This window comes from Limulus polyphemus, unplaced genomic scaffold (assembly GCF_000517525.1).
Source record: "Limulus polyphemus unplaced genomic scaffold, Limulus_polyphemus-2.1.2 Scaffold253, whole genome shotgun sequence".
Taxonomy (NCBI): Eukaryota; Metazoa; Arthropoda; class Merostomata; order Xiphosura; family Limulidae; genus Limulus; species Limulus polyphemus.
The window spans coordinates 456,438-466,474 of NW_013665863.1; the positions used below are offsets into that span (position 1 = coordinate 456,438).

Consider the following 10,037-nt stretch of genomic DNA (forward strand, 5'->3'; position numbering starts at 1 on the left):
GGTTACTAGGTTCCCCTTCTTATTTGTAGTGACTATGCTCCAACTGAAGTGAAACATTCTTAACTGTAAAGATGTAAAACCACCTCGACCATGTAACCAGGGTTACTAGGTTCCCCTTCTTATTTGTAGTGACTATGCTCCAACTGAAGTGAAATATCCATAACTGTAAAGATGTTAAACCACCTCAACCAAATGTTTATGAGTGTAATCTAACTTAGCAATCATTTACATTTCAAATCACAAGTAACCATCAGACACCTGATTTGTATAACAGTGAACTGAACGGATGAGACTGACATTATTTTATAACAGTGGATTTTACCCTGACATATCTATAATATTACAAACTGATTATTCTTTGTTTTAAGCAAGGTGTGCTAATGATACATTAAAATAAGCACCTGCACAAAAAACATCATTATGTCATTCAAAATCAATATTTTGAAATAATCACTTCCAAATAAAACTGCCATTAATGAAAATAGCATCAAAACTTGTCTTGAAAGTATTGAAAATGTGATTAGAACCTGTATTTTTACAATACACTTGGAACGTATTCAACAGTTAGATATGAAGATATTCAAGTTTTTTAAAGCCTGCTAAAGTTCAACCAAATATTGTGTGAGTGCATGTGAGGGTCTTTGTATGTATATATTTTAAGAATGGCATTACCGAATCAGTTCTCACTGCCTAGATTATTTCTCTACCATCATGCAATTATCATAAAATATGATACATGTAGATATACAGAGACAAATATCTTGGGAAACAGGACACAACAAATACAAAATTTAAAATCAAGATGTATTAGGCCTGCAGGTTTAATATTAGTTATCATTAACACAATGAAAACATTGAAAAATACTGTTAATAATCTATTAACATGGGATTCAGGGTAGGAATTATTTCACTTCATAACACTGAAAAAATGTGAAAGAAACATCAACAATCTTGAAATGCATTGTACAGTGTTTTTCAAACTAATTATATGTGAAAACATAGATTTTAAAGGACTTTCTGAGCACCTTAGTGGGTTTACTCATGCTCTTTTAAGAAGGTAACAATCCACAAAATGAATCAATTAAACATTAGTGAATATTGCTGAATTTTAACCAAAGATTATGTTAAAATTTAGCTGAATAAATTCAAACCAAGTTTCATAATTACCACAACACCTGCAAAGGAGGTTTGCTATCACCTGACTTGTAACTTAACAAGATCTGTCTTGAGCCAATCTTGAGGCCGTGAAGGTTAGAAACTGCAAACTGTGCCTCATGAAGAGATATCACCCTGACCACAGCCTTTAAGCTCTTATCTTCTAGCATTCTGAGAGAAAAGTGCATGACCTACAAAATACATTTCCTATACATACATGAATATATCTTAGGTTTATCAAAACACACTATAATCACTGATAATACAAAGTTTTGACTCTCAGAAATCAATAAATGTATTCAACCTTATGATCAAAAATATTGTTAACAGAGGCTAGTGGATCCAACTACATGATAAATAACATTAAATTTACCAAGTAGATTTAATGTTTTCTGATTACAATCACTTTCACTAATATAACCATGCAGGTCCATTATTGATCCCACATCAGATTTTTAACATTCTTATAATCTGTTTAACAAAATTCTTAATAATCTGTGAAATAACAATAAGACTGATAATATTCAACCATTCCTCACTGACCTAAAAATAAGTTTCCTGTACTTGTTAGAAGAGTGTATAACAGCATTTCAATTTTACCATGTTTGTTATATGCTGTAACAAATAAGGCCTCTTGCTCATTACCATCTGGTCATTAGGCCAGCTTGACCATAACATTCAAAGTTCTGGTTGAAATACAAGTTATATCAGCCATTTACAAGATGACAAGTCTTCAATATAGAAGAACCTTAGCCTCCAACCAATATAGTGTTGAATCAGACTGGTCACTCAAACACAAAACAAAATCACATTTAGCTTAGTGTGTAAATAGTACTAAAACTAGCCCTGGTCACTATGCTTGCAAAGTCAGAATAAATAGATAACTTATGACTACCATTTCTTTTTTTGGATATAAAAAGCCTTAATGGTAAAGGGATGAGCAAAAAGCTGAGAAATATATTCATATAAGGTATTATGAGAAATGTCTTAAACTGGAATTTTGCAGTTTCATGTATTTGTTTTTTATTGGGGGGGGGGACACTGGCCATTACATAGGGGAAGACAGACACTGAAAAAGTTACTTAACTTATTTAATCACTCAAGTTAAACATCAAGAAGAGATGTAATGGATGGCCAGATACTAAATATCCAGTCAATTCCTTTAGCTAAACAAAACAAATATTTGGTCATCAAATACCTAATATATATATATATTTAAACAAAAGGTTCTATTAGCTTTACAGGATGCTGCAAATATGAAGCATAGAAGCCAATATAAAAGTAAATATGAAGTTTCGATAAAAGGTGAGAAATTACAGATAGACCAGGATACAATATGAATACATAATAAATGATCATTTAATAATTCCAGGTGAACAGACATATATTGTAGTGAGATGGTATAGTGCCAATAATATTTTTCTACAAAAATGAAAGTTTTATAAACAGTTTAGTTTTTTTTGTACCTGTCTAATACTTCTTTAAATCTCAATCTATAGCATGCCCTGCAATATATGTATATACAAACTGCAACATGTTAGTAGGTGTTGACTTAGCAATACATGTAGTCAGTAGCCTACACGTCATGTACAGTTCTGTCATTTGCAATCCACACAATAACCTCCAATTCTCTGACTTAGCTGTTGATTGTTATCAGTAATATTAAGACAGATTCTATGATAACCTCTGTGTTCACTGATTATCGCAAGTGATCTTTAAAAAAAACTTCTGTTTGTGATTTTAAAGTGAAGTGAGGACTACATAAAATGTTAATTTCATCTGGTGGCAGAGGGAAAGTAGTTTCTACTACCCCAGTGCACAATCACCTAAAAAAAATAAGCAGTCTCAAGACAATAAGAATTTGCAACAAACTATGAAGTCTACTGTACCTAATATTGAAGGTGAAAAGTGACCTTAAATTCCAAGGGTGTTACCAAACATCAAACCGTTTATGAGTATTGCTATAAAACATTAATGATAATCAGGTTAAAAAGTTACACTATGCAATCTGGGATATTAATGTTGTGGAAAACCAATAATATTCAATTGTTTTACTGATGAGGGAGGGGGCAATTTGTTTGAAGAAGAAAGCACAACCAAAACACAAGTTATTAAGCAACTTTTTTTTATCATCTGAGTCCTACATATGAAAGATCAAAGACCCCAATTGCTAGTCAGATTTCAAATGTCAATGCCACTTCTCTAACATAACTGGTCATGCTCAACAACACACAATGTTCATAAGCTAATATATCTATTTTTATTATTTTTTAATTCTTCATTTATTATTAGATTTTTTATCATAAAGATTACTTGGAAGTGTTAACTTAGCATATGGATTTCAAACTAACTTCTATCTCCTAAGCTGGCCAAATGTCGAGAGATATTATTGGGATTATGGTAAAAATATCACTAATAAGAGAGGGTACACAACTGAGTAAACAATGTACTCTAATCTTTATAATTAAGAACAGTGTACTTAATTAGCTATAAACATTATCAGGTGGATTTATAGTTCTGATCTATATAGCTAGCAGTTTGTTTTGATCAGAAGTTAATATACAACACGATGGAACCATGAACATGTGGATTTACAACATGCTGTCAAGCATTTTCCTGGAACTTAAACTGATAATGCAATAGGATAAAGGCTGGAAGATCTAATGATTAAATGGGAAATTGAAATATATATATATATATATATATTCACTTCCTCATAAGAGATAATGAGACAAATATTGTGAAAGTTTCTAATAATGCTAGACTGGCAAATGAATCATGTGTCCTCCACACATTAGAGTTTGTGATCACGAATGTTCTTGAATACCAGCAAACTATATATAGTTGGTCTCATAACAATCAGTAGGTAAATTGTTACACATTTTAACTACTCATCTCTGGAATTTTAGAAATTAATAGCTATACAAAACTACCTAAATATGCCTTAAAAGAAACTTGTACAAGGTGGAATTCAACATACTACCTTGCTAAAAAGCTTTAGAACAAAAAATAAATAAAATAGCAATATGCCTCTATGCCACAAGCAAGTACATCTCTAACCCAATCAATAACAAATGGTCCCTACTAGAGATATGTTTGAAACTGTTACAGCTCTTTGAAGAAATTACTAAAAACATCAGCTCTACTGACCCAATAATTTCAAAGATAACCCAACTAACAGACTATAACTTCACTTGAATATGAGTTTCAAATAAGGGCATGATAGAAATTATTTTACCAAGTGCTTATTTAATAAATTATAAATAGCAGTTATGATATTCTGAAATCATGAAACAGTTATTAGATGCACCAGTAGTAAAGTTACACATTTTAATCTTCAAGATTACATGTTAGCATAGAGTGGAGGAATACAGCAATGTAATACGTATATTCTTAAAACATATCTCACCTTAGTATACTCTTGAAAAACTGAAAGAAGAATTTTTCTCATTTCTCTTATGTCAATGCTTGGGTCTAGGTTATTAACATGAATTTCTAATTCTGATTCTTTTGAATATGATGATGATAATGCTGACAAAGTTGGCCTTACTCCAGCTGCTAGTGAAACATTAAATTCAGAAACTTCAGGTAATGAAACACAATTACCACTCATCCTCTGGCAACAGAAGACAGATGATCCTCCTGAATTCTGTACCATCTCACTTAGATGTTGTGATGAATTTGAAGTACTTAAACAATGCAAGCACAGACAAGCAGGTAATGAACTACCACTACAGGCTGTATCAACGTGTTGATAATAATCTGCAGAGTCCAGAGATGAAGATGCTCCTGGAAAGCAACTCCTCCTCATGATCGGCGTTACTCGTCCAATATTTTTGTTGGTATTCATTAGTTTAGTCTGTTTAAGCATTTTCTAGTTGAACAGTATACTTTTTTCATCAAAATTAACATTTCATCCACTTAGATGTTTGATATTAATTGGCAGCTTCAATTCCATATTTACTTGCATTCTGGAACAGAGTAAAAAAAATTAACATGGTGACTAAGGAGAAAAATATTAACAGATGTTATTGTTGTACTACGTGTGTTACATAGTGATACCATTAGATCAGGAATAACAATTATTCATCATAATACAGAAACAGATTTATACCTATGATAAAAATTAAACCAAACTCTTTATAACTAGTTTTTCGGTATTTCAGCCTACAGAAGCTGAGAAACAGAAGATTAAGTCACTCTCACTTTGAACACTAAATATTTTATTTGTTACACAACAATGAATCCTGATCAAGTTGTAATAATTCTGCAGTAATATTAGCTGGTTTCAAGTGATATGCTGAATATACATGTGGTATCATAACCTGTATAGTTATATTGTTGTTGTTTGTTATTAAGCACAAAGTTACACAAAGGGCTATCTGTATTGAAACCCGGTTTTTAGCAGTACAAGTCCGCAGATGTACCACTGTGCTACTGGGGGTGTGTATAATTATATATATATATATATACATATATATATATATAGAGAGAGAGAGAGAGAGAGAGAGATTATTTTTGGACTTTCCAGGAAAGTCCAAAAGTAATTTATTTAACCTTTATTGCATACAGCGGCAACAACAAACATTTAAAACTATATTTTTTAAACAGTTCATATTTCCATATAACACCTGAAGATGCTACAATAAATGAACAATAATTAACTGCTGAGCACACAATGTGTAGTGAAATTATAATTTTTAAAATTATACAAAAACCAAGTGTATTTGCACCCTAATCTCTCAATTTGTGTTAACAGACAAAAAATACATGAACGAAACACCCCACTTTTATAACCACATATAAATTACAAGCCAAATTTAACATTTGAGTATGAAGTACTATTCTGACATCCAAAAGAATATTTTCATTGATATGATTTAAAACAAAGTTTGGTATTTTATTAACTGTACTTCTGACTCTATATTAAATTCACTGCAAAAATAAGATTAAAAATAGTTACTCATCTTCTATTTCATCCACTTTATAACAATAGCTATAATTTTAAATATAACAAAGCATATCCATGTTGCAGTTCTTAACTATAACGTATTCTTTATTTCGTTATGAAAAGAGTTCAACACTTCCAAAATATGTTTGATTTTCATTATATTACTTATAATTACATTTAACTTATAATAAAAACATGTATAGTTAGTTAATCCACGAATGAAATTATCACATTCATAATGAACTATGAAGTTTCGAATCGAAAGACTATTGTCACTGTAGAATGTTACTTAAAACATAACGTTTTGGAACAACATGGGACCTATTACTAGTATGAACAGTACAACAACTAAAGTCAAAAGTAATATCTAAGAATATATATATTTATTACTCTTATCAATAACAAAGTATCAATAATAATATAGTGCATACAATAAGATTATGAATGAAAGTTCTAATTAACTTAATTTTTAAGGCCTCCTTTAAATTAGAGTTAAAGCTCAAGTTACGTTAAGCAAATCAACTTGTAAAACTAAAACTCAGCTTCCTTTTACTTCCATTTTTTAATTAAAACTCCTAATTAGTTTTAACTAACAATTTCATGGGTGACACACTACATGTTCTGTAAAAACAGTAATATTTCGAAGTGAAAACCATCTCCAGCTTGCAGAACTTATACTCACGACTCTAGAGTGTAGTCATAAATACTTACCGGGAACTATTCCACGGAATACGTCATCTAACAAGTCGCATACCTAACTAAGACGCCTTTGGGCTTAACATTAACAGTGTATTGACGCCAAACTTTGTAATTTTCTTTACTAGTAAAATGTGTCCTTAGATTACCACAAAAACAATAAAAGACAGCTCATAATGTCCCAAAACACACTTTTTTGATGCATAATATTTTTAAAAAGTAATCAGATAACCCCACCAAAAGCAATTCATTATATTTTAAGGGTTATATAAATATAACTAATCATACTGAAAACGACGGTATGCTGGAATACTGAGATCATTAGATAGGAAACAAAGCCTACAGAAACAGCTGTTGTGGTTACCTTTCAGATGGACCGACCTACCAGACTAGTCTGGACGAGGGTTAACTAGCCACCAACACAACCCAGCACTGTGCTGCAGCCTCAGTGATTACCATGCACTGAGTGGGCAGAGCTTTCCAGGTTATGGGGTACATCTCCACACAAGGTCTGCTCATTGGATACACATCACAGAAAATACTGATCAACAAAGCCTAGGCGGGGTTATCTGTACCAGCTTTCTGATTAGCAAGTCCAGGATAACCAGCAACAAGTGGTGGATGCTGCAGCAAATGCTCCAGAAAACTAATGAAGCCCAAGTTGGTTTTAGCCACCAACTTGAGGAGGTACTGAATTTCTCATTTTGCACTGAATAATTCAATTGTCAGCTCAGCTTTCACAAGTGGAGTGTGTATATGCCAATGAAAGGACAAGAGCGAGAGGTTGAATTCCTTGTTAACACAGGATCTTCGAGAGCTCTCGTGACTCATGATCTTTCAAGTCCTTTCGTGAGACTATCTCTATGGCTAATGGAAACAAACTCTGTTCTGACAGATGGTGATAAATTAGACAATAGAGGAGAGTTGTTTTTGATCTAATATCTGGAATCAGCATCCTTTGGATGGGTGTACTGCAGAGCTTATCCATTAGTTTTGCCTGTTCAGTGAGTGGCATACTGTTCTGTAAAAAAATTATCCAATGCCAACCTGATCAAGCCAAGGATCAGCAGTATCCTATGATTTAATCTGAACAAAGTTTAAAGTGTCAGTGTCATGTAATACAATTATAGATTCCATGCATAAAATAAACTGTTTCTTGTCCATGAAGCAGATAGTATTAGCTTGGATAGTCATCTGTCCAATATGAGACTGTCAGATATACAAGCTTGTTTAGAGCAAGCATTATTATTTAGTTAATTTTGTGACTTAACATTTAATGTTTATTCACTTTTCATAACAAGATAGTTAAAAGTAGCTACTTAAAGGCGATAATCATGACAAGTTTGGTTCTATAACTCGGTATAAGAGTCGTACATTTTGTGTATGGTTCAATTGTGGTAGTAGTGTTACTGAAACTTTCGGTATTTTTCTCACCAAGTGAGTATTATTACTTTATGTCGTCGCTCGCGTAGCTTATAGAAAGTTCGAGGCCTCAGTGAACAAAATAGATGTATTTATATACATATATAGGTGTCTAAGCTAGAGCAAATTAAGTAAAGTGGAAGTAAAGTTCAGTCAGAAAAAGGTCAGAAAACGTGAAATTAGCCAGCGTGTAAGTGAATTTCACAGTTTGATAAATATAAGGAGAATAATTTGTCTTGTCTAAGGGTATTCTACAGTAATTAAAACCGATTGTGTGAACTTTGACGAAAATGAGACAATTATTTGAAATTCAGGATAGAGCTGTGGTAAATCATTATATATATTACATTACATGCTCGCGTAGTTTATAAAGTTCGAGGCCTCAGTGAACAAGTTATATATATATATATAGGTGACCAGGCTAGAGTAAATTAAATGAAGTGGAAGTAAAGTTCAGTCAAAAAAAGTTAGGAAACGTGAAGTTAGCCAGCGTGTAATTGATTAGCCATAACAGTCAATATGTTAAAGTGAGTTTCACAGTTAGTATAGTGTTACATCTCCGTTTTTTTAATTGATTTTCCGTAACTTCGTACCGACGAAACTTAAGCGACACAAGCCTTTACTTAATAAAACTGGTTTATTCTTTCCGAATATAACTTAATCGATACACTCAACTTCAACAATCGCGCTAAACAAACGCTATAGCAACGAACGTCAATAATACTCCGACCGCAGATCAATTACTCACTATCTATCTCTTCCCGCGTCACGTTGTCCCCTCTTATATATATCCGCCTACCCTATATCTAGTAAGAACTTGAACATTCGCCAAAGTACATGATAGTTCTAGAAGCGTTGCGTCATAGTAGTCATGTGACTCGCTGACGCAACAATAGAGATAAGGAAAATACGTTGTCTTGTCAAATGGTGTTATAAAGTAATTTAACCAATCTGTGTGGACAAAGGAGACAATTATATGAAGTTCAGGATACAGTTGTGGTAATTCACTGAGTAGTGTAAGTGAATTATTCACCCATACTATTGTGATAAAAGTAGAGAAAAATAGTTCGTCTTGTCGATTGGATTCTAAAGTAACTGAATCAGTCTAAGTGGGCTTTTGACAAAAAAGAGAATGATTTAGAGTTTTAGATACAACTGTGATATCCTTTAGGGTAAAGAATTTCTGTACATATGTTTAACTTGTTTTGAATGTATTATTTTAAAACAGGTGGATTGTGTTTATTGTTCGAATTTATTACCAACAAGTCACATTAACCTATTGTAGAAGAATCCCAGCCCAACCTACATACTTAAAACCCTGACAGAGATGAAGTCCTGATGTTGCTTTGTAAATATGGGTGATTAGCTATCCACTTGTATATTTGAATGATCATAAGCATGGTAAGCAAAGTGGAAGTATCCAATGACAGAGGTAATGCTAAGGTGGCACCTATTACACCATGTTCAAAAGCAAATATGCCTCTATGTACCTGTTCATCTAAGGTCATTAGTTGAGGATTTTGCTAAAAATCTAGAGTCATTGCAGCAACAGCAACTCAGTGACTTGTTGATTGAATACATAGATGTATTTGTGTGCCTAAATGGCTGATTTGGTCAAACAACAGTCACACAGCTTCATAGAGATATAGGTGATGCATGTATAATTAAACAACCGCTATGCAAGCTTCCCCAGAGTGCTAGGTATGTAATCAATGCTGAAGTACAGTGAATGTTAATGGATGAGGTCACAGCCTTCAGAGAGACCTTGGTTTTCTCCAGTACTGATGGTCAGGGTGGGTTCTGCATTGATTTT

At 32.8% G+C, this 10,037-nt stretch overlaps 1 protein-coding gene across 3 annotated transcripts in view; it reads right to left on the reverse strand.

Annotated features, from left to right (window-relative positions):
- LOC106478818 (meiosis regulator and mRNA stability factor 1-like) overlaps positions 1–7,250 on the reverse strand; it is a 34,936-nt gene extending 27,686 nt beyond the window's left edge. The window contains exons 1-3 of one of the 3 annotated variants that reach the window (XM_022382499.1): positions 7,167–7,250; positions 4,565–5,126; positions 1,168–1,346 (exon numbers count right to left, since the gene is read on the reverse strand). In XM_022382499.1, coding sequence (XP_022238207.1) covers positions 1,168–1,346; positions 4,565–5,026 — 641 coding nt within the window. In that variant the 5' untranslated portion in view covers positions 5,027–5,126; positions 7,167–7,250. Of the gene's footprint in view, positions 1–1,167; positions 1,347–4,564; positions 5,127–6,700; positions 6,789–6,817; positions 6,837–7,166 lie in introns of those variants that run through there. The other 2 variants (XM_022382500.1, XM_022382498.1) reach the window with 2 other exon arrangements.
- Positions 7,251–10,037: the final 2,787 nt, after the last annotated feature.